The sequence below is a fragment of the Theobroma cacao genome, chromosome 2, assembly GCF_000208745.1.
Source record: "Theobroma cacao cultivar B97-61/B2 chromosome 2, Criollo_cocoa_genome_V2, whole genome shotgun sequence".
NCBI classification, from domain to species: Eukaryota; Viridiplantae; Streptophyta; class Magnoliopsida; order Malvales; family Malvaceae; genus Theobroma; species Theobroma cacao.
In genome coordinates, this window is record NC_030851.1 from 7,123,933 (window position 1) to 7,150,032 (window position 26,100).

General features: G+C 35.1%; 2 protein-coding genes and 1 pseudogene across 5 annotated transcripts; all 3 read right to left on the reverse strand.

Moving 5' to 3' along the window:
* LOC18608288 (7-deoxyloganetin glucosyltransferase) lies at positions 3,765-5,851 on the reverse strand. Its single transcript, XM_007042888.2, has 2 exons — positions 5,215-5,851; positions 3,765-5,054 (listed from the first exon to the last, which is right to left on the reverse strand). The coding sequence occupies exons 1-2, from the start codon at positions 5,732-5,734 to the stop codon at positions 4,084-4,086; spliced, it is 1,491 nt and encodes a 496-aa protein (XP_007042950.2). The 5' UTR covers positions 5,735-5,851; the 3' UTR covers positions 3,765-4,083.
* On the reverse strand, positions 7,609-13,515 carry LOC18608289 (outer envelope protein 64, mitochondrial). Of its 4 annotated transcripts, XM_007042889.2 has the most exons (13): positions 13,015-13,514; positions 12,767-12,919; positions 12,552-12,676; positions 12,232-12,357; positions 11,610-11,792; positions 11,320-11,464; positions 10,977-11,145; positions 10,498-10,632; positions 10,217-10,417; positions 9,349-9,476; positions 9,206-9,257; positions 8,957-9,026; positions 7,609-8,212 (listed from the first exon to the last, which is right to left on the reverse strand). In XM_007042889.2, exons 1-13 carry the CDS (start codon positions 13,263-13,265, stop codon positions 8,130-8,132), a joined length of 1,821 nt encoding a protein of 606 aa, XP_007042951.2. In that variant the 5' UTR covers positions 13,266-13,514; the 3' UTR covers positions 7,609-8,129. The 4 variants fall into 4 exon arrangements, 2 of the variants coding, with proteins under 2 accessions (XP_007042951.2, XP_017971807.1); XM_018116318.1 differs by lacking the exons at positions 7,609-8,212; positions 8,957-9,026; positions 9,206-9,257 and having other exon boundaries at positions 9,355-9,927; positions 13,015-13,515; XR_001926817.1 differs by lacking the exons at positions 7,609-8,212; positions 8,957-9,026; positions 9,206-9,257 and having other exon boundaries at positions 9,385-9,476; positions 9,794-10,417; positions 13,015-13,515.
* Positions 15,530-19,492, reverse strand: LOC108660565 (annotated as a pseudogene).

Genomic DNA, 26,100 nt, shown 5'->3' on the forward strand with positions numbered 1-26,100 from the left:
CTCAAGTTTGGCACTTTTCAATTGTTAAGGCTAGAGTTATTGAAAAAGTGTTAGAAGTGAAAAAGGTTTGATCCAAACAAGGGAACGTGTGCAAGTGATTTTTTTTCTCTAATATAAGAAAAATGATATAAGAGTATGTTTTTAGGTTACTTGCACTTTAAGTTAAGAAAAATTATTTCCATAATTATCTTTCATTAGTTATCTTTTCTTTTACTTGTACTTCAAGCAAGTTTAGGTCAAGCTATGGCTTATTTATTTTATTTAAAAATTGTAATAATCCCACATAGGAAAAGTAAAAAGGCTCTTTTCCTTAGAAATAGTTATATAAAGCCTTCTTGGGTTAATTATTAAACACATTTAAGTTGAGAATTAATAAAGAATATTTTCTTTACTAAGTAAGAGTACTTATTTTCTCTAGGCTTTTTTTAAAAGAGTAAGAGATTTTAGTATCTTTAGTTTGGCTAACCAAAGTTGGATTTTGGATATTTTTCACCTTAGTGGGGTTTTCTAACCTTGCCAAGATTCGTGTTCACCTAAGTGGGGTTTTTAACCTCACCACAATTGGTGTCTTCACAATGCCTCAACGTCAGTTATGACGTAGAACATCTAGCAGATGACTTCTTGGAGCGGGTTGGTCGTTTTGAGGCTGTTCAATGATTCAATTAGGATTTCTACAATTTTAGTATTTTTTTTTATTTAGTTAGAAGTCTTATTAGGAATTATAGATGTAATAGAATTTCTTGTTTTATTTTAATTTACTTGGACAACAAGCAAGCATGAGTTTAGGAATTTGCTTTTCTTGTACTCCAAATAAGTCTAGGGTAGAAAACTTTCTTATTTTAATTTACTTTACTTGTGCTCTAAGTTTAGGTCAAGAAAGATTAGGCTATTATAAATAATACCCTTAGGCTTAGTTATTAAACAATTTATGTTTTTGAATTATTGAATAATATTATATTTTCTCTCAAACTTTGAGTTTAAGTTTCTACGTTGGAAACTTAGTTATCATCCTTAAAGGCTCTATCAAGTGCTAGCCTCTGTTTTCACGCTAACTCGCTACGTCATGAAAGTATATGTCTTTGTTCATTCTTTTGAATTTCAAACCATTAACAATCTATTTGAACTTTTTTTTGGCCAATTTAGTGGTTTGTCCTTCTTCCACGACATGTACTTTGGCTTCACTAGAAACAACAACTTATTCTTGTTTCCAATATTCCTATTCAATTTGAAGATCATTTGTCAAAGCCTCAAGAGTTATTTCCTCTTTGTTATGTTTCAAACCTCTTTTAAAGGGTTTATATGATGAAGGAGGCTTCTCTATAATGGAAAACGCAACTATAGTTTCATCCTTGTTCATCTTATATTGCTTAAATTGATTAAGCATTCTTTCAATTGCATGTCGTTGTTCAATAACGAAACGTTCATCAATCATTTGATAATTATTAAAGTGACTAACAAGAAATTTCTTACTTGTTGCATCTTTGATCATATACCTTGCCTCTAGTTTGTCCCATAATTCCTTTACAGTACCCTCATTCTGGTATGTGTCAAATAGGCCATCAGCCAGACCATTCAAAATGTGACCCTTGCACATATAATATGCATTGCCCTATTTCTACCTTTTTCTAGTTGTAGCAACAGATTCATTTTCACCTTTTTTTGGTCTAGTTGTAGTCAAGATGACTTTCAATGTTGATAGTAGGAAATGCATCTTTTTCTATCATTTTAGAAAGTTGCCACTGTCAAATTAATCCAATTTCACAAAGTCAAAAATCAATTCTCTTAGTGTTCCACTTGCAGCAGCTATTGTTGAAACGAGATAAAACTTTAAGATTGTTAGAACACAAAATTGGAAAAATCAAGAAATGGCTTCAAGGCATGTAAGAATACCACTTTCCTTAAGGTTTTATTCACACACACTTATAGTGTGCAAAAAAGTTACCAATGTATGAACCTCAAAGATACAATGAAGCTTGGTAATTAACGGCGTTTTACATTAACGAAATCAATCTATTAAGCACTCACTGAAGTATGACAAGATTATTAAACTTCTATAAAATTCTTTACAACAAAACAATATAGAAGAAAACTTAAAGAATCTTGAGAAAGGAATGAGAGATTGTTGTTTTTTTGTTTTCAGTCTTTTGTCGTTCCATATGAGAGTCCTTTTATAGGTATAGGTGTGTATTCCCATTAGACACAACTATTGTTTTTTCCAACAGATATACTTTTTACTCTTTTTTTTTTTTGGAGTGCATATACTTTTTACTCATTTCTTTTATTTTCCAATATGGGATGGTGTCCCATATTTTTTTTTTTTTTGAAAATGTCCAAATTTAATACAAACTTTTTTGTAATATTCTTATATTGTTTTTGCTAATTTATGTATAAAAATATTGTTTTTCGTTAAGTTAAGAAAAATATTGTTTTCACCATTCAATAAATAAATTGCTACTACTAATATATAAGTCTTACATTTATTAGTTATTATTATTTTCCTTTAATTTTTTACCCAACTTATACATTAAAATTAAATTTTTTTTGAATAATTTAAAAATAAATTAGATGGCGTAACCTATTTTAGACAACAAAAATCAACTATTAAACCAAATTTGTCTCAACTTTTACAAAATGTAATATTATTCAAAAATCAATTTTAAATAAACTCAAATATTAACTAACTCAATAATTGATGTGCACATCTCTTTATTTAAAAAATTTGAGTTCAAATCTCTCACTTTCAAATAATAAAATTATTTTATACTAAAAGATATTTTTTTCCTGAAATTAAGAAATATTTTCAATTGAGTAATCTCCACTCTTTAATTTGTCTTCAACCAAAAAAGAAATCAATGAAAATTTTGTTGCGGATACGATAAGTGTTTTTTACGAACCTGCGATTAAGGGTCGTTAAGTTATTCTTATAATTCAATGATTTTTCACAGGAAAGCACTAATTTCAAACAAAATAAAAAAATTCAACCTTTAAAACACCCCCTTCTCTCTCTCTCTTCATTTTTTTTTTCTTTGTAAAGGCACGCTTTTCCTGATCACATCCAGTATAATTAGAGTGGTTGCAGTTGGCTTTGTGGTAGTGGATATGTTCATAACTTTTAGCAATAGCATCCACCACTAATGTGTTCAGCATTATTGCTTTCAGCATCCCTACGTGTAATCCAGATAAAATATGAAGACATGGGTCTACTGACACTCAATTGGATTGTCTTTGCCAACGCTCACGTCCCGTCCCTCTCCTTTATGGACCTTGACAGAGGGGAAAAAGGGCAATCACAAAAAGCTTCATAATTGATGCAATATGGATGTGGCAATTTGTACGACTGTGCATATGACTTAATTCAAATTAACTCCGTCCGATCCCTTCAGAGCTTTCTTTAACAGCCACAGCTTCTGCAATTACCACGATTTATTTTTGAATCACTCATCTTATTATCAGAAAGCTACACGGACATGACTACACACACTTGAGAAAAACTCGATTAACTTGGCACACACAATTTGAGCTTCAAGAACAAGCTTGTTGGTTTTAACAAAAAACAAAAAGAATAACAGAGTAGTTTGAAATTTGGAGAAAACAGTGAATGAAAGAATTTACTCATTCACATTTCATTTTAGTTTTTATGCATGAATTTGAAAATTCAAATCACTAATCTAATCTGACCTCGTGAACCAAAAAATTAACAAAAAAATCCAATTAAATGAAGTCAATCACCGCATTGACTTCTGTGCGAGCTTAACAATTGATAACAAAATTTATTAAGCTTGAGGAAGAACAAAACAACAATCTTAGGTAGCATATAGCCACAAACACTATTAAAAAACTTAATTAAACGACACTAGTCTGAGCGTTTAAGGAATAACAATAAGTTGACTAAACAAAATGACACCAAATAAAATGTTTTACAGTCCTAGAATTTGGGAAAAGAAAAAACCGACATGCTTATTGCTTCATCAGCTTCTTCTTCAATTGCCAGGTAGCCGTTGCTTCCCTCCTGTCTAATTCTTCCTTCCTTAACCAAATTCAGCTGCTTCCACCTTGACCAAGAAAGATCCGTGAAAGACACTTTTAATGTCTGTTCTTGTCCCTTTTTAAGTGATCTGTATGCTTATCTGACAGAAGAACGTGGATTAACAGTTTATCCAAATTCTCGAAAGAACCACCACCGGGCCTAGAAGCCTCCGCTGCCTTTTTCTTCCATTCCAAGGCATTTGCCTTCATTTCCACACCCTTGTCTCCCTCCATTAACTCCCTAACAAGCATTTCCACTTGATCTCTCTTTACATTGTTATCAATCTCCATGCCAATTCCCCATTCCGTGCAAGCAAGCCGGCAGTTAGTTTGCTGATCTGCAAGAACTGGCAAACAAAGCATTGGCACACCAGCAGATATACTTTCGATGGTTGAATTCCATCCCATGTGAGATAAGAACCCTCCCATTGACGGGTGCTTGAGGACCTGCTCTTGTGGACACCAGCTTGCTAACATGCCTCTATCTTTAGTTTCGGAGACGAATTCAGGTGGCAAAATCCCTGCCTCACCCGCGACGAGATCAGGCCTCATTATCCACAAAAACTGCTTTTTGCTATTAGCAAGGCCCCAAGCGAATTCCACAAGTTGTTGAGGACTCAACACGGCGACGCTGCCAAAATTTACGTACACCACAGAGTTTGGTTCTTTTGTATCGAGCCATTTGAGACATTCAGTTTCTTCTTTCCACAAATTTGAATCAATATGTTTCAATTTATCATGTCCGATCTGATCAACAAGCAAGTGAATAGGACCAATGCTGTAAACAGGGGTAAGAAACATGGCCGAAATAGCATCCAAAGCGTCTTTTTCCAACGAGTCAAATGTGTTGAAAATGAAAGCCGAAGCTTTAGAGTCGAGCGAGGCTTGGTCGAGGAGATAATTCAGCATCCAGTCATTCGGGTCTGTAGTTCTAAAATAACTTGGAAGATCTCTGAAACGCATTTTTTTCATTCCAGGCATCCAATCTATAACAGTATCCAAATATTCATTTGTTAGACCGCCCGCATCTGCGATTTCCAAACAGAAGTTGTGTCAGGCACTGTAAGCGAAAACAGAAGAACCTAAACAACAGTATCTCATTCATTTTATAATTCTATAGCCAACCAAACTACACCAGAACTATTTAAAGTTTTTTATTTTGATTGTACGGAGAGGAGAGGATTGTACTTGTCACAGGGGTTAACCCTTCTTCAACCAAACGTGGAAGCTGAGCGAAACAAACACATAAGCAAGCGCTGGCTGTCCAAAAACGTACACCGGGAATGCCAAATTCTTCAGCTGCCTCCATGGGGAATGACATGCCATCATCTGCAATAATACAGGTCACGGGCGGGACAATTGAAGATGCGGAGTCATTGAGCTTGTAAAGCAGATCACGGAATGGGTCTAAGCAGTTCTTGGAAAGGGACTCGAATAAAGGAAGAATGTCTTGGGTGGCATCAGCATCAGATGGTGGAAGGCCATCCGGGATGGTTTCAAAGCAAAAATCCGGCAAACCATCGAGCGAATTCGGCCCCCTGGATCTGAGTAGGCGTTTATGGTTGTAGTCAGTGTTGACAAAGGTTACGTGAATGGCTTTAAGGTGAAGGACTTTTGCTAGCTTCAGCATTGGGTTTATGTGACCTTGAGCTGGATATGGGATACATACGGCATGCGGCATGTCAGCGACTGCATTATTGCAAGCCATCCTTCGATTTCTAAAAATTGTCCAGCTTCTTGTCTCAGGGTTGTACCCAAACGAAAGGTCTATCTACTTCCTTTTATAACCAATCTGCCAAACCTGACTCCATATCTTTGACTATTAATTTTTTATTGTGTACATATCACCAACAGGTTACCCAGATATTCCAAAAATTACATTTTTATCACATTCATCTATTATTTTCATCCACCAATGATAGTGTGACATCACTATGTTTTTCCTCAAATTATTTTGGACAAAATTTTAAAGAATGATAAGGTGAGATACCAGTACTAAAATTTTATTATTGGTCAGAGTACTTGAACCTATGAATGTCCGATTAATATTTAAAAAGTTGCCCTGTGAACCTTACCCAAATTAAATTAAATATACGTTACTCATTAAATGTTGAATCCGTTTCTTATCATCTTTACTCGATTAAAGTTCAAAAAGGGAAAAACAAACAGGAAAGTGAAAGTGTAGGTTGAAGAAGGACGTAGAGAATGGAGGAGGAAAGAAAAAACCCAAGCCCCTATCAAAACTCATGATGATTTCACTGAGTAATATTCCTAAGAAAGCATGAAAATGAAGCCTTCACATTATGAAACCAAACGAAAGCCATTCTAATCTTTACAATTCTTTCCTTCTCGCCACAAAAAAATCAACTAAATCTATAAAACAATTCGGATGTGCATGCGCGACAACCTGAGGATAAATTAGTCAATCAAACTCATCACCTCAATCTCCAGATAAATCTTTTACCAATGTAATTGCTCGGCAAAGCCAAATTAAGGGCCGTCTTTATTGCACCTGTATCCAGGGTTTAAGTACCCTAAATTTTCTGACATAAATCTATTACAAACTTTAGCAATCCCATATTCATCTACTATAATTATGCTTAAAGCAATGGCTGTATCATTCTCTAACCATTCTCTGTTGGCTCCTCGCTTTTCAGCTTCCTTTTCTTCTTCCTGTAAGACCCTCAAAAGACACTAAACTACCTTTGTTAACACTTCAATCTTTCTATCCAAAACCTCATATTTCAAGACCCATTCCTGGGTTTTCTCCATCTAACCTTTCCTTCCCTTTGAACAGGAACAAGAATCCCGAAATTCTTACTTCCAAGGCCTAGCCACCACAAGAATCAACAAAATTAAAACAGAGCTCAAAAAATAAAGCACTAACTTCCAATTAATTTGTTGGGAGCCTCCATTTTCGCTCTTTGGTTTGTGTTTCACTTGTCTACGATCCAAACACTTCATCATCCAGCAATTTGGAATTGGTGGCACTGCCACAAACGGGTAGCAGAGCAACACGGCTTATTAAACACCTCAACATTTTGGACATCTTTTTCGAAAATATAGAAAATAAGATAATAGTTATCTTAAGATTAAGTCCCATAGACCATAGCCTATCTATTGTATGGATAACACAAACTCAGTTACTTGCCTTAACAACAATGTTCCAACTTGATTATTAATTATTTGTCTGCGTAGGGTGTTTATATAATAAGAAAACTTCTTTTGCATAAAAAATAACTGTACACTTCTTTCTTTTTCTTTTTTTTTTTTTGTTGCTTTGTTTTTTTAGCGGTGACTACTCAAAATGAACATTTAACAATTCTTAAATAAAACAATCCATTTTTTTATTTTGAAAGTATATGGAATTTATAGTTTTTCCCTTGAACAAAACGAAAAAAAAAAAGGAAAAAAGAACAAAGGTGTCAACTGACAAATTATTACTCCCTGTATTAACATCTAAAGCCATTAAACCATAAGGAATATTAATTCTAACTGTGAAATAAATAAATAATCTGGTGGTTTGTTACGCCAGGCGTTTGACCGGAAAAGCAACGTTTGGGAGCACAGATAGCCAGCTGATAATGGAAATTAAGGTTTATTTAAGATAAATAATTGACTAAACAGATCGCTGGCAAATTCTACACTAAGACTATCCTTTATCCAGAAGGAAATGAAGTTTTGAAGTGGTCAAATATTGGACAAAACTCAAGATTGTAACTGTGCATTCATATACAAAGATGTAATGACACCTCCTCAACATACACACAGACTCTGGACCTGAGTTGCCAACATTGAGGCATCATTTCCTTCCCTTTTTCAGTTTGTGAACGCTGTAGATTACAAGGTGCAACAAGCTGAAATTCTATCCAAGTCTCTCATTTACTAATGCAGCGGGAACATATATTGATTATGCAGAAACAATATGCCCAAGGAAAAAAGTTAAAGCAATAAAAATGCCGCAGGCAGCAACCTCTAAATAGCTAGCTTCTACTTTCATTTACCCTTCTATCCAAACAGCTGATATTGCATGAGGATGGTGCCTATCCTCGATTAAAGTCTGCCATATTTGTTAGACAAGATGGGAGGAGAGCAGGGGAGCATCAACATATCAGTTTTCTTAGTCTTTTTTCTGCAAGGTTAGCAACTTTGTTCTGTGGCTCTAGAACAAGAGCATGTTTGAAATCTGCAAATGCCAAAACAAGAAACTGCTGTAAGATAAGAAGAGCAGTATGATACATAATATTGCACATATAAATTATAAGATGCAAATAGATCATGCCTAGGAGAAAAAACTGTCCTAAGAATGCGGGAGTGACAGGATTGCCTGGTGAAATATGTATCAATTATAAAATTATTTCATATCTCACTCCATGACAGATTTGAACACCATATGGAGTTTGGGTCCCAAATCACTGGGTAAATGGTCCTATGCATCTGTCTGCACCCACGCATGTCCCTACTATGCATCAAAAAAACTATTTGCCGAAGGTACCAGGGCACTTTTTCCTCTGTTTGCATTAATGTTCCCAAACCCCACATCAGGTAGCAAACCTAGTATGAACAGAATGGGCCAACCAAATGACAAAGTACAAGTATTTAATGTATTATTACTACGTAACCTAACTGTCGCAGCATCTCAAAGTTTTAAAAATTAGAACATCAGATTCCATCAGTATATATGAAAGTGACAGGGATAGGAAAAAGAAAGGGGGATAAAAGAAAAAGCTTCATAAACTACAATTGTAGATTTAGCAATTCATACAACTGCTTTAGGTGCCATTAAAAGATAATTATAATAAAAAAGGCTGCAATTTATACAACCAGAAACCTGAAATGCATCAATTAGTTGTATTTATCAATCATTTAAGCTAGCTGGCTGGAAATGAGTCTCACGTCACATGTGAGGCACAATAAGCACTGTTCTCACCTTCAAGAGCCTCTTTATAGCAGAGTAGTGATTCTCTGGCTGTCCCACGTCTAAGATATGCCTTCACATTCTGCACAAAAATAAAATTAGTTGATTATTAACTGATTATTAACATCACTGGACTGGAGTGTAGCAGCATTTATCTCATGCATGCATACAAATTTTTAATTCCACTAGTACAAACTGTCAAATAAGAGGAGCTACATCATTCAAAAGTATCACATTACCATCACATACTCATTCAATTACCTTTTTGTCAAGTGATATTGCCTTACTGCAGTCCTCTTCAGCTTGCTGAAAGCTGCATATTCAAATATCAGTTTCCCTTGGCAGAATGCAGACACAAAACGATGCAATGAAAAGAGTGGCTATAAATCTTTGAGATATTATACCATCCTAGCTCCAAATAAGCTGCTGCCCGATTGTTATAGTATGTTGCTGTTGTCCCATTTAACTTAATAGCTTTACTATAGTAACTGACAGCCTTATTCCACTGCATTCCCTTAAATGCAGCATTTCCCTGAAATGAAACTTGTCAACCAAAACTTAAACAATAGACCTCCTTTTTTTCACTTATCTTTTACTATAGGTAAATAAAAACGCAAGTGCAACTTCACAACAAACCAGCATGTTAATTGTGTCAGCAACTTATTCATAAGAAATGAATGTCATACCTTAAACCACCACAAGTGCCAACTCCCCTGAAAGTGAATAAATAATTTCTACTGGCATTTAACATAGAAAAAACTACTATATGATCTAAATTATCAAGCATCAATGTTTATGACCAAAGTTGCCCACCTATTGCAAATATGAACTTCAACAGAAAAAACATACTTTCTGCACGCGTGAGGCTCGATGCTAGTTCTTAGAAGTGTTGCAATAAAAAAGCAGTAGTTCAGCAAGAGAAAATGAGACATAGAGAAGTTCTCCATCATTTCTTTACAGGTTCAGAGGCCCAACCAACATCCCTAGGAACAAGAAGGCATTCTTCCTACCGTTACTTGTCAAGTGTATGTGAAAACTCATTAAACAGTATGCCATTTAGTAAACAACTTATGAAAGGAAAAGAATACAACCAGACAAACTAAAACCTCACTTTGGATTAGTTGTAATCTGAAAAGGTGAAAACTGACAAGTCCCATGAACAAATAAAATCAAGAATCAAATTCCAAATCCATTACATCAGTGACATTGGTAGAAATTTTGTTAGGCAAATCAAAGCATTAAGATATTGAAAGACATTAGATGTGAGCAAACCTTTTCCTTCAAGAGTTCAGAAGCATCCATATTACCATTGACATCAGGCAATGGCGCCGAATTGGATGCAATGCTGACTTGGTCTTGCAGAGATGCATACATGTCCAAAACTGTATCAAGAAGAAATTTATCTGCTCCATGGTATGTGACAAATGAAACAGAAACAGGACAATCATCATGCTTTCCTAATGGAACAGAAACCTGGGAAGAGATTGTAACGTTAAATAAATGACTGAACAACACATGAGAATAAAAACTTAAGCCTAGCAACAAAAATCCACCTGACAGCCACCAGACATGCTAGCGATGCTCAATAATGCATATGCTTTATCATGAAACTCAGTGGAATACCCTTTCTTTGAGTTAAGCTTTAATGGAGCATCTGCAATTGTGGGAATCACTAATATTCCATCATCCTGAAACAAAAAAGATAACTTGTCATGTGAGATCAATCAATTCCATGCCATATGCTATTATCCTTACCCATACCATTTCAAGACAAACATCGAATACTTGAGAGTTTTTTGGATCCATAAAAGTAAACCCTAATCCATCAGAGTAATGCACCTATGTATATACTGCTAATATATATCAGACATTTAACATTTTTTTTAATCTGACTAATTCTAGCAACTCCTTTTGTTTATGGTAGACATTATTATAGAAAATAATAACACAAATTAACTTTGAAAAAGAAGAACAAAAGGTTAATTAATACAACTTAAAAGAAAAGAGGAAGAAGGAGAAGAAGCTGCCACACCTTTAGAAGACTTTGCACAGCAGCTCGCATCTCAGTCCTAACTTTGTACAAATTTTTCACATTCCCATACGTAGTGTTGATTGAGGCAAGAACATGATTAGAAATCTCAGCTCCCAGTCTCGGTTTAACATCTTTAACCCATTCTTCATGGTTTGTTTTGAACTCATATCTGAAACATAATACTAGTAGATTTTAAGAGAGCTGGTCAATGTACAAAACCAAGAAACAAAAATTTAACATAACAATAATAATGACAATATCCAGATTGAGGGATTGCAACAACACAAGCAGGGGGAGAAGGTATAGGTACTCCTGCATGTAACAACAAATTATTCTCAATTACCTTTGCAATGACACCATCACTGATGAAAGAGCCTTCAAAATAGAAATTCCATTTTGCAGGTGTGTGGATTGTTGACAAAAACCCTTTAGACTGGGTACATTTGAAGCAACATATTGAGCAAAATTGATATGCTTTGGAGGCTGGTCTGTGCAATCAACAAGAGGTAGAAACGTCAAGTAGTAAAATTCAAATAATCATAACAGGAGGTAGCGGCAGGCTAGGGTCGTGACTTTCAGACCACACACAAAAAGCAACTGATAGGGATCGATATTTTAGGTCATGCAACTTACACCCAGAAAGCTTTTCAATTGCTTTGCTAACAACATAAACTGTCTTTTGCTTGGGGACCTTTGAGAGCTGGAATAGATCGTCAGCAAACACAAGGCGTCTCGCCCTTCTAGGTTCCACTGCCTTCAGTTGAAGTAAAACATGTCCAACACAATGTAGAATAGATGGATCACGAGCAAACCATCCTAAGACATCATCACTTGACGATGTCAATAAAAAGACAATCACAAAAGCAACAAAGGAGAGTGAACTCCCCAGAATTTCACTGATCAGCAAGAAATAAGAATCTTAAATGCCCATTATTTTTTTGAACTAGCCAGTCTTCTCACAGAACTGCAATGACATATGCCACAACCCTATAGGGGAAGAATGGTCTGCTCTGTTAACAGAGGTGGCATCCATTCATTAATAAATCTTGCTTTCAGTTGCACCACACTTTAGTTAAAAAAAGAAAAAAAACAAAGACTGGGTGAGGGCAAAGCGAATTGGCAAAATCATATTTCAGAGTAGATAAAGATATCAACAAATATCTGCATGGATATCCAACAAATATCTAAACAATCAGACAACAAGGTCACATTGCAAAATTAAAGCATAAAATAAATCACGATTGCTAGATAATACCAATAGCATCCAAACTTTGTGAATTTGGAAGAAGTCCAATTGTAGATACAGCCCCATGAGATGGACGGAACCCAAGAATACCACAGAATGAGGCCGGAATTCTCACGCAACCAATTGTATCAGTACCTACAAAGTCAAGAAAAGACCTTCTATGCTCAGATAACACTAAGAGTCTGCAGTAACCCTTTCTGGATCGAAAAGGAATGATATTCCAGTCTAGTAACTAATTAATCATGAAAGAAAGAAAGAAAGAAAAAACATAACAAACAGGGGAAAAGCTGTCGGGTTGACTATTGAGAACTGTAAAGAACTGAACTTACCTAGAGCAAAGTCCACAAGTTCAGCTGCAACTGCCACAGCAGAACCACTTGAAGAACCTCCTGGAACATTTGACTCCATGTTCGGATTTGTAGGTGTTCCATAATGCTTATTTTCCCCAGTTACTCTAATAAAACAAAAAACCAAAACTTGTATCACGCTTTGGTAAGTACCCTTCTTCCTAGATAGAAAAAGAAAAATATACATAAAAGGTTACCCAAAAGCCAGTTCGTCCATAACTGTCTTGCCAACACATTTAGCCCCACTTTTCAACAAAGCAGTAACCACAACCGCCGTCTTATCAGCAGGCTCGTGTGTTCTCCGCCAATCCGGATTCCCAAACCCCGTTACATAACCTTTCACATCAAATCTGTTACAATCAATTGAATGAAAAAACAAATAAAAGATGGGAAAAAATGTACAAGAAAACATAACTGGGGAGGAAAGAGCGTTGGAATTACGAACATGTCCTTGATGGCAAAGGTAAGACCCGATAGTGGAAGTTTGGCGGCAGGAGGTGGCGGCTGAGGGAAAGGAATTAACTCGAAGCGTTCCAAAAAAGCGCCAAAATCTTCTCTTTTGATGATGATCGCTTTCCTTCTCATTCTTCTACTGGTCTCTGCCAGAACTATGATTCCGGCCACTGTCACTCCCGCCACTATCCAAACCTTGGGGTTGGAAGCGTTGGTTTTTATTAGATGCAGCGCTTTTGACATGATGGGATTCAGAGAGAAAGGGGGAAGAAGGGAGGGGAAAAGGATAACAAAAAACACAAAACAAAGGGGGCTAAAGGGGTTTTGGAAGGGTTTTAGAGGAAAGGTTAATGATCGGAGAGAGAAATTGGAATTTGCTTCCGTGCGTTGTGGGTAAACAATTAAGCGTGCGTATACAGGACGCGCCGGATTCTTTGTCTGTGGCTTTGGACCTTTGGCATTGGTATTGGTAGCAGCTATAGAAATCTTGAACGCCGCATTTTCTATTTTGACTGCCTATCTTGGACTGTCCTTTTTCTACTCCTATCTTACAGTACAAAATACGCCTTCCATTAATTTTTAAAATAAATTATTCTTTTTGTGCAAATTAAAAATATAAATATGATATATTTATATGACCACCTTATTTTAAAGGAGAGAATGATATTTATTGTATTTGTTTATATTTTTGTGTTGTGATATTTTAAATAATTACATTTATTCTTTTAAAAAGTTAAAAATATAATAATAATATTAAAGTTGTAAAATATTAAAATGTATTTTTCAAACTATTAAACTTCACAAGTGATTAGAGTCAGAAGATTATCACATATTTTATTACAAAATATTTTTTAAAATTAATATTTTAATATTATATTATTAAATTTTACAAATTTAATCATTCTAAAAAATACCATCATTTTAACCCTAAACACCAGTCTAGTAATGAGCGCTACTGGTGAATCATTTTTCTCCCTCCAAAAGTTGTCGAAAGAATTGTGCAGATTTGCTCCTCTTCTTATGGGAATGTAAAGATGGTGATGCAGGGGATGCCAAAGTTTGCTGAGAAACTATATGCTATCCCAACAATGAAGAAGGTGATCTTAAGCATCTTCGGGCTTTATTTGCACAAGCTGGTTCTCTTTGGGTTGCCTGGATTAAAGCTTATCTTCTAAAAGGCAGGAGTTTTTGAAAGATTAACTGTACTCAGAGGTGTAGCTGGCCTTGGGGAATCTTAAGGAAACTGCAAGGACCCTTATTAAGCACGAGATTGGAAATGGGCTCTTTTTCTGGTATGATAGTGGCTACCTTCTGGCCCTCTCCTTACTTATGGCAGAGGTATTTTACCACAGATTTGATATATCTGAAGTTGCAAATGTTGCTTATCTTATTAGAAATGGTGCATGGCAGTAATGTAAGGCAGATTCAGCAGATGTGCTCTCCTATTTCTATTTGCTCAGCTGATGAGATTGTGGTGTGGCAGGCTGCAAAGAGTGGCATGTCTAAGGCTTCTGATACTTGTCAGTGGCTTACAGTTGGGCACAAATTTTGTGTGGAATCAAATCTCTCTCCCTAAGCATAGATTTTGTTGCTTGGCTTGTTAGTTTAGATAAACTGAGTATCTTTCTCGGGTCTGAAGTTGGGGAATTAGTCTTGGTAAAAACATGATGTTATTTCTGTGATGCTGAAGAAGAGACTAGGGATCACATTTGTTTTTTCCCCTGCAGGACATTTGGGACCAAATTCCTGAAAAGCTGCTTATTAAAAGAGGTTTGATTGTTGGCAAGAATAGTTTGAGTGGATTCTTGCTCACTCTAATGCCAAGTGTTTTGCCCCTATGCTGTTAAGAGTGGTAAGCACACTTGCAACATCTCTGGAGGACTTACAAACTTGAGAACTTTGGCTATTCTATGTTGCTTTTGAGGTAATTATTCGAGTGCCCAACAACCCATTAAACTTTCTTTTTCGGCTTGTTATGCTGTTTAGGTACCAGCTTTTCGCATTTTACTTGGACAAGTACAATACTAGTTATCCCAAAAAACATCTAATATTCTCAGTATTTTTTTTTTGTCACTTCTCTCTTTCCTTAGATTTTCATTTTTTTTTTCTCTCAATAATTATCACTTACGCTCTCTCTAAAACTCAGAGTTCGCTGGCCAGCAAAAAAAAAATTCACTCTTCTATTTTTTATGCCGTTTATATTTTCTCTAAAGTCTAATTTTAAAATGTTTGTGCTTGTAAACTAGATACTGTAATGTTACTTTTTCCAAATTTTAATCAATACTTTTTCATTTCAATCAAATGCTACAATATAATCTTCATAACAATCTCCTCAATAATAACTTGCCCAACAAGCATATTCCATTGAAATGCCATAACAAAAAAGCATCGATGGTTACCTAAAAATTAAAGTGCAATGACATAATTGGCATTTAGAGAGAATTCAAAGACCCATTTATGGTTTATCCATTATCTTTCTCATATTATATGCCCCAAAGAGAGGAAGATAGTTTCAACATATTGGAGCCTTTCAAGCATATAACATTTTTCTATCACAGCGACTGCATGCATACATGCAGTTTTATATAAATCCATTTTAATCTCAATGGCTTCGGAGGAGCAATGCAAATTATACAGAAAAATGATGGAACGAATCTACAAATTGAAGAAATCAAGCAAATATCAAGCCGCACGACCCAATATGCTACTACTTTAATTTTACAGAGAAGAGAAATATCATATAGTGAATTTTCACCATGATGCATTTCATGAGATTGCTAGCTTGTGTTTGCCTATTGATTCGCACCTTATGCAATCAAGGAACTGTTTTCTGTTGCATTCAGTTTCCGTTTACCCCTTGAAACGAATTACAATACAGGAGATATCATCCTTACTGTCTCTGTTCAATGCCTCCGCTGCTAGCTGTTTGGCTGCCCTCTGCAGGTCCTTGGTCTTTTTTGCAATATCAACTGCCTCTTGATTGGACATCACCTGGATTAAATTCCATTCAGCATGAGAAAAATAAACAAGGCATGAGAAATTGCTGATCTTGAGAGAGATGGATCACCTTCCATAGTCCATCACTTGCTAGGATGAGAAGTTCAGTATCCGAGTCAATATCAGCATTTCGTACGTCAGGATCAGATCTGAGGTGTGATTTAAGATTCTTGTCTCCAAAAGCACGAGAAACAGCAAGTTGGCCATTCACTCTTGCAACATCTCCTGGGATAAAATGCAACAAGATCAATTATCATGAAAGAGAAAATCAAGAATAGCATCGGTAAGTCAGACAAACGTCTAGTACTGATTAATTAGCATATACAAGGATTTCACACGAGCATACTAGATTCGACAACATAGACCAGAATGAAATGAAAAAGAGTAAGCACACACAAACAAATGGGAAAAAGAAAGAAAAAGGGCAACGACTAAACCAATATAGCGAGAGAGATTGTCAGTCTCTGTTGAATAAGCTTTTTATCAAGTCTACTTATTTGTCACACACAAACGCAAACCTGGCATGAAATTCAGAAAAAAGGCCTCCAACTCTTCATGCAGGTGTCATATAAGCCTCCCCAAAGTGAACTTTTTTACCTTCATTCAGTGAAAAAAGAAAATAAAAACAATTTGACATAAGGACAAAGTAGTTGTCAACTAACCTGGCATGTTTGAGACAAAGCCACCTCTGTTTTCAATGCTTCCCCGCTCAGTGTTGGGCTCATGATCAATACTCATCTGTATTGCCTGCCCTTTCTTTGAGAGAACAGCACGTGAATCTCCAATATTGGCTACCCATAATTTCCGCCCATCTATCAAAATTGCAGTGACAGCAGTAGATCCCCCTCATCCCAAGTCAGGACTGTGTGAGAGAATTGCCTGGTCTGTCTTCTCATAAGCTTTAGATATGGATCTAGTGGGATCAGTCCAAAACTCCTCCTGCAATTTATTGCATATCACAAGGTAAGGGCATATTTTAACAACCAGTCAAGTAGCCAGGGAAGTATAACATCCAGAATCATGGAATCATCAATTCAAGGCCAATTAAAGTTTCTTCCTTTGCCTTACATTTTCTAACCAGGATTTTAGTCTATTATCAAATGAACTGCAAAAGGTAAGTTTATTCTCTACCCAAAATCCCCACATCTCTATCACCTGAGCTAAGTTTACATGGATATCCCCATTGCAATTGCGAGATCAACAAAGACACTCTTTTAAAATGCAGTAGGTAACAGACAAGAATGATTCCTTCTGACTCTGCTATGCAAATGCCCCTTAGCCTTTATGGATTATGCATATTTGATTAATCAAGAACTCACATCCTTTAAGATATTGGAAAACAAATGCTTTTGCAGAGAGGCAGGTACATTATCTCCCAAATGGCCATCATATATAGCAAAAAGTCCAAGTTCATGTCCATGAAGCTGAGCAAACTTTGCAACATGGTAATCCTCCATTGGGTGACTTGCTTTTCCTTTTGCTAGACTGAAGCCATACTTGACAGGGCACCGATGGCTTCTGCCCTTTCCAGAGCTACATGAAGAACGTCCTCCAACAACCTAAAGAGAAGAAGAATTAAAACTTTTAAGATATTTTAGAAATATGGAATCAGAAAACCAACTTCACAAAGATCAAAAACATAATTTTCGAGGAGGAAATGTGCAATAAAAGGATTGAAGAAGCGCCAAAATAGTTTAATTTTGGGGGGAAAAAAAGAAAATAGAAGAAACAAAAGCAATCCAACAAATAATATGGTTGAATCAATTGAAAGCCTACAAGAATCTTTCAGAAGAAATTTCCTTCCCAATATCAGTTATTTCACAAAATTACAATTTCCAATTTGCAGCCAAAAACAATTTGAAAGCAAGCAAAAGAGAACTACGGCAACCAAGTTCTATGTAATTATACTTCTTTCTAATACCAACAAACCATATTAGTGACAATTTTCATTGAAACATGTTTCCAAAAGAGTAGCATCAAATTCAAAACTTAAAATAGATAAGAAAATGATTTAACTGAATCTCCAAAACATGAATCAGGGAAATCAAGAAGAGCAATTATCTTGGAGTAAGCCTATTGCTTATCTTTTCTTAACCTCTGGTATCCAAAAAAAGGAATGGGAAACCTGTGCTGATGCTTTTATGATATTTAAAGCAAAATCCCCACAAAAGCTAAAGGAATACTATTTTGTTCGTAAATGTAACAATATTCACAAAATACAAGCATAAAATTAGTAATGTTCTTCAATGGCTTTTAAGAAATGTGACCCAAACAATAAAGAGAATACAAATGCTAATCGCAAAAAACACATAATAGGAATCCCAAATGAACCATGAACCAGTATGGTATACTCTCCCTATTTTGCACATGATACCAGAATAAATGAAAATGCTACAGAAAAAATGCATTATGCTGTTTTCGATTTACTATTCACTGGTCTCATTAAAGGCAGCACATTTCTTGAAATAATACATAAAAGAAAAATTCATTATTCTCCTTTTTCTCATGTAATCATTCTTTAATCTCATTGTTTTAATGCACACAATCATCTAAGCCAAACATTGTCATAATCCAGAGATTCTGTAAGAAAGGAATTCACATAATTCTCCATTTCAAAAGAAGCAAGCATATCAACATTCCATTAAAGTAAAAAAAAAAAATTTGAAACTGCACATTTAAAGCACACATATCAACATTCCATCTAGCTTATTCTCTTTTCTTGTTTCATTTCCCTTTTTCACCCCTGGAAACCTCTGGTTCTGAGAAAATATAGCCTACACACTTAAAGTAAAAGGAACACAAACTCTGTTATAAAGTCAAAGTTACCACTAAACCAGATCATGCCCTTGCAACATCTAACTAAACCACCAACCAAAGATATCCAAGCATATATAAACATAGCATAAAACAACCAGGAAACTGATATAGATTTAGACAACACATACAAAAAATGAAATTGGGAACCAAAAAAGAAAATTTGCCGAAAGAAGTGGAGGTATCGTTGACCTGAGAACAGACAGAGTTGAAGCAACATAGACTATCCATATAATTTAACCGCCCCTCCGCACCTCTCACATTCTTTTGCTACCACTCAACATTTAAAAAAAAAATAACTAACCTTGTTCCCCCAAGAATTCCTCAACCTGCATAATCAGAATCAAAGAAAACAATTTTGAACATCAAAACAGGTGAAATCCCACCATCATAAACAGCCATAAAACCCTAGAAAACTCCTACAAACAAAACAAAAAACAATACAAAATCATGAAATGGGTTTCTCAGAATTTTCCTTATCGATCCACCAAAACACCCAATTCACAAGAAAGAAATTTAACAAAGAAAAAAAAGAACAAAAACCCATAGCTGTACAAGACTTGAATCGCCCAATTCTTTGACTCTCATTTTTTCTCTATCAGAGAAAAGAGACAAAAATATGCACAAGAATTATACAAGAATTATACGTATACAAAATAATGACAAAACCTAGTATAGTAGTAACTGTTATAAAAATAAACAAAACAAAAAAATGGTCTTTACAGGGGCAAAGAAATAGGCTCCCACAGAAAAAGGCAAGAGCTTGTCCTTATTGACTTATCCCTTTGCCTGTGTTTTGGTCTTTTTTCTTTGTTTACTGAGTAGTATGAAAAGCACTAGTATTTTTCTTTTTTTTTTTTAGTTTACTATTTGAAATGAAATTTCATAATTACTGCTAAGAAGAGCTGTTTTGGTTTTTTTTTTTTTGAGATTTTGAGATTTTGATCTTTTCATTTTTCTCAATTTCCATTAAAATAATGCTTTAATAACTGGTAATTTTCGCGTCGGTCAACTGTGCCCACTGGTGGGTACCCCTCTATTCAAAAGTCAGCCCATTGAGATGCGTTAAAGGTCATAGAGAAAAAAATTGATTACTCTTTAAGGTGTTAAAGTGTTTATGGCAAGAGAGGTGAGGGATACATATCGAGAAAAAAGTAAAAAAAGTAATATGAAGGAGCATGGTGGAGAATAAGATGAAAAGAATTATGAAAAGAATTGAGTAACAAAGGGTTTTGGTAAGAGCTTAGAAGAGTTTTTTGGAGAGAGAATTTATTGAATTTAACGAAGGTTGTTTTATTTGGTTTGACTTAGAGTTTTGATTTTTTTCATTTTAGGCTTAGTTATAACACATTATCATCATTTTACGCAATTCATTATATTGTATAATTTGTTTCCTTTTGTATTGACATTGAGATTTATATATAATCATATAGTGGTTTATTAATAAAATTCATATCAGAGAGTGTTTAAATTTTTTATGGTATCAGAACAAGATTGCAAACAATCTAAGCTAAAACTTTTCAATGACTGATAAGGGTGAAGAAAGAGCAAACAAGAGTAATGTGAGCTTGATACCCATCATACATGTTAGTGCATCAAACAACACTTTGATTGATACCAAATCACCTTATTACCTACATTCCTTTGATCATTTTACGCTAATATGTGTTATGCATCCTTTAAGTGAAACAGGAGATAACTATTTCACTTAGAAGTGTAGTTTTCTAAATGCTCTCCAATCCAAGAACATAGCATGGTCCGTGGATGGATCAATTTCAAAACCGGAAGTCAATTTCCTAAAATTTCAAAACTGGGTACAGTGCAATACAATAGTATTGTCTTGATTGATCAATGCTCTTTCTAAAAAATTGCAAGGTGGAGCAGTGCATGCAGAGAATGCAAGCAAGTTATGGGCAGACCTCAAGGAACAGTTCGCTTAAAGCATTCCTCTTAGGGTTTATGAACTTAAACGAGCTATTGCGCTCTTACAGTAAGAGAAGGTTCCAATCTTTACTTATTATAGAAAATTGAAAGCTTTATGGAGTAAAGCTCAAACTTTTTGACCTTTACTGATTTGTACCTATGGAAAATGCATTTGTCGTATGGCGAGACAGATGCAGGAGATAAGCTATGAAGAGAAGGTATTCGATTTTCTGCTGAGGGTGGATAAAAGTTATAAAACCATGTGATTCTCAACCTGAAACTTTTACTATCAATTGGATGGGCTTATGCAATCACAACACAAAAGGAAAAACAATTGATAGTGGCTGCATCACGAGCTAGAGTGCCCAAAGGAACAGCCTTTATGGCAAGAAACCAAACCACCGGTGGTGCAAGATGTTGCAACTAATAGAAGGTCGGGGATCAATGAGTTGATCAGCACAATGACTAGTGATATCAAAGCGAAGTTGAAAGTTTTTGTTCCCATTCCTCTCATTGCCACAAAATCAGTCACAGCATGATTCTTGCATGAAATCGTCGATTACCTATCAGATTGGCAACGAAAATCAAAACTCAAAAAAGAACAAGCGCGTATGCATGACGATCGGACGACAAGAGCCTAAATGATGATGACTGTAATGCAAACCCTTACGTTTGCGACTGAAATAGAGACGGACACTTCCCACGAGTCCCCTACAATCATTCTTGAGCTAATGTAGGCCCATATCCAACAATTGATAGATTTCTTAGGCCAACTGTCCAATCAACTCAATCCTAATAGTGGACCAGCGGCTAATATGGCCTCCAATGCAAATTTTTCTTGTAATTTCTCTGGTAAAAGGGACAATTCGTGGGTAATTGACATTGGGGCCACAAATCATATTGTTTATCACATCGATAGTTTATCTGACATAGTTGAAAATCCTAATATTCCAACTGTTCAAATTTCGAATTGTGACACTATGCTAATACATGCCTTGGGTCGAGTGAATCTTATTCATAATTTAACCTTAGAACGAGTCCTTAGCATACTCGAATTTTATTTTAATTTACTATCTGTGAGCAAAATAACCTGTGACTTGAATTGTCTTCTCATATTTTGATCTGATTTTTGTGTAATACAAGACTTCACTCGAGAAAGCCAATTAGAGTGGATAGAGTGCGGAATGGATTGTATTACTTGGAGCCAATGAAGGCAAGCAAGACATTTTTGGCTAAAGGCAAAGATACTGCAATTTTGTGGCATCACCGATTATGGCACATTCTTTTGGATTGTCTCTAAGTGGTTTCGAATTTATCTATTACCTCCACTAGAAAAGATAATTTTCTTTATAATGCTTGTTGTAGGGTAAAACAAACCAAATTACCTCTTCCAATTCATAAGAATAAAAGTTTGCATGCTTTTGATTTAATTCATTACGATATTTGGGGTTTTTATCACGCTGCATCTTTTTTGAGGTCACATTATTTTCTCACTATTGTTGATGACTACAGTCGGGCAATTTGGGTTTTTCTTATAAAGTGTAAATCAGAAATTAAAAATTTCTTTCTTAATTTTTTTCTGTAGGTCAAGACACAATTCAATGCGCAAGTCAAGATATTGCGAACAAACAACGGCTTGGAATTTAAGCATGAAGATTTGGTGGGCCATTATTTTAAGTATAGTATAGAGAGACAATCCAACTGCATAGACACACCCTAACAAAATGGTATGGTGAAACGTAAGCATCACCATCTTTTAGAAGTGGCTCATGTACTTCGATTTCAAGCAAATCTTCCCATCACTTTTTGGGGTGAATGTGTACCTACTACAACGTATCTAATAAATTGCATGTCACTCTCAGTCATAGCAAATCAGACTCCATATGAGAAACTGTTTGATAGACCTCCATCTTATGACCATCTTAAATCCTTTGGATGTCTCTATTACAAGCATGTCAACAACAAGATACGTGATAAGTTTTCCTCTCACAATAAACTAGGCATTTTTGTTGGCTATCTTTCAAGATAGAAAGGCTATCGCATATATGATCTTAAAAGCAAAAGGATTTATATGTTTTGAAATGTGCACTTTTGGGAAGAAATATTCCTTTTTGTCAAGATAGGTAAAGAAGTTAATAATTCAACTGCTAAAAATACACATCAGCATGCACGAACCACTTTTTTCAGTCTATTTGATGAGCCATGTGGACACCTAAGTCTTGAAAATACCGCATAGCAGAAGCATAATGACAGCCCACCGTCACCGACCAGTCCACAACAAGTTCAAGAATTTAGATTGGCCCACCATAAAGATATACCATTAGCTCACACCCAAGAAAAGTAAACACCAAAGGGTCGTAAAGTCAACAACTCGGACTTAAAGGCGCGGACTCCAAGTGATTCATCTCTAAGCCACAAACTTTCAAGCTCAGTCTAGAGTCCCACTTCGGGCCGTGAAAAAGACAACGTCAACCAGATTGCTAATTCACCTTATTCTCTTTTGATTGAGCTAAGGATAGAAATTGAAAAAGTTAATGTCCCTTCATCACATGGAGAACAGCACAATATTATTCATGCCAAAGGATAGCAACAAGTTTCAAAGACTTTTTCTGGTTATGATTATAGATTACCCCCTTCATTTGCTCCTACGTCGCACTCTTCACCTCCTTCGACCAACTCAACGGTATATCCCTTATCTCACAATATTTCTTATTCCAAATTTTCTAAAGCTCACAGTGTGTTTTTAGTGGCCATTTTTGCTACCGATGCACCAAAGTCATTTTTTTTAGGTAATTAAATTACAACATTAGCGTGATGCTATGGCAAAGGAGATTTATGCATTAAAAGCAAACAATACCTAGATCTTAACATCTCTGTCTCCAGGGAAGCGAGCCATTGATTCCAAATGGGTGTATAAAATCAAATACAACCTAGATGGGGTAGTGGAGTGTTATAAAGTACGACTAGTTGCCAAGGGCTATTCTCAAATTGAAGGGGTGGATTTTCTTGAGACTTTTGCTCTTATTGCAAAACTAGTTACGGTACAGTGCCTTTTAACAATTGTCGTGGTACATAGTTTGAAGTTGTACCAATTGGATTTCAATAATGCATTCTTACATAAAGATCTGGAGGAAGAAATCTATATGAAAATAACTTAAGGTTTTGCCAAAAAAAAGGGAACAACATGTTTGTTATCTTAAGAGATCTTTCTTTGGGCTTTAACAAGCATCACAAAATTGGTATCAAAAGTTTACTAATTCTTTACTGGTTATTGGTTTTGTCCAATCTCAAGCCGATCATTCTCTATTTATGTACTCAACCAAGGAGTCATTTATTGTAGTATAATCTACATTGATGACATTATAATGACAGGGACTAATGCACTAAAAATTTTTCAACTAAAAGGTCACTTGAATGGTGAGTTTTGTATTAAAAATTTAGGCAAACTGAAATAGTTTTTGGAAATTGAGGTAGCACCATCTCTTTCTGATGTGGTCTAGAGTCAATGAAAATATATTCTTGATATATTGGCGGATAGCGGACTCACTGGTTGCAAAGCTCGCGTCGTCACCCATGGACCAACAGGTCAAGCTAGATCCTGATACAAGCCCACTTTGTTTGGACCCTGGGCAGCACAAAAGGTTGATTGGTAAATTGTTATATCTCACCATTACACGACCCGATATTAGTTTTGTTGTTCATGTGTTAAGTTAGTTTATGCATTGCCTACATCAACCTCATTTAAATGCAACTTTGCGTGTCCTTAAATACTTAAAAAGGTCTCCAAACCAAGGTTTATTACTTCCTGCTCATACTTAGTTGTCTCTTGTAGCTTACTGGGATGTAAATTGGGCAGGTTGCCCAACAACATGTAGGTCAACTACTGGATACATCATCTTTCTTAGTTCATCTCCTATTTCATGACGATCTAAGAAACAGTCAATTGTTTCTCGTTTCTCCACAAAAGCAAAGTATAAGGCCATGGCTACTACGACAAGTGAGATTGTGTGGCTTCTCAGGCTATTGGCAAATCTATATGTTTCTCATCTAACATCAGTTCCATTATTTTGCGATAATCAAGCTGCAAGTCATATTGCAACAAATTCGATCTTTCATAAACATATTAAACATAACAAGATAAGTTGCCATTTTATCAAGCAGCATATCCAATCAAAGACTCTTGTTCCATGATCAACTTCATCACAGTTTCAATTGGTAGACATTTTCACCAAGGCTCTTGGACGGAATCGATTCCATGATTTACTGTTCAAGTTGGGCATTGCTAATCTGCATGCTCTAACTTAAGAGGGACTAATGAAGGCTGTTTTGTTTGGTTTGACTTAGTGTTTTGATTTCTTTCATTATAAGCTTAGTTATAAGACATTATCTTTATTTTAGGCAATTCATTTTATTGTACAGATGGTTTCCTTTTGTATTGATATTGAGATCTCCATATAACCACATAGTTGTTTATCTCTAAAATTAATTCCAGAGAATATTCAAACTCTTTAGAATTTCAAACGTGTCCTTAATTAAATGTCAATATTCATATGCACCTGAGCATTTGGATCATTAGTTGATACATAATCCCTTATCTAAATAATAGAGTTCAAATCCCTTTTTTTCAATAAAAAAAATACCAATATTCATATTATATATATATAAATATATATATATATATATATATATATATATATATATAATATATATATATATATATATATATATATATATATATTATCAAGTGGAAGTAATTTCTAGAAACAATTGGCCAAAAAGTGTTTGTTCGACGTCATTTGAAGGACATACTTAGAATATATTCGTCATGGGAAAAATAGGTCCATTATGAAAGATTATTAGGAGAAGAAAAATCATGTTCAATGATGAAGCCAAGGTGTTGGTGGGTGGTGGCAGTTGCCCCTCAAGCTTTTTAAATTTTAATTTTTTATTGTTATTATTATTATATATATAATTTGATATATTAGATCTATGATCTTATATGGTTACCGTTTAACTACTCTTTATGTGAAATCTTGGATCTGTCATTGAACACTGAACATGTTCATCATAGGAATAGTACTTTAACCCATTACGTAAATTAAGTGGTTCACAAATATTTTGGTTGACATAATGGAGTTTAATAACAATTAAAAATGCATCACATGTTTTTTGATAATGAAAAATAAACACTTGTATTTAAAAAAAAATGTCTCTTAATTATTTTCATATATGAACCATTAAGTTAAGTTCTCTAAAACATCTCAATGCTAAAATTAATCCGTGAACCTTGTCATCAATCTAGATTACTTTTACTATTGTTCCTTATATCTATACTTATTCTCAT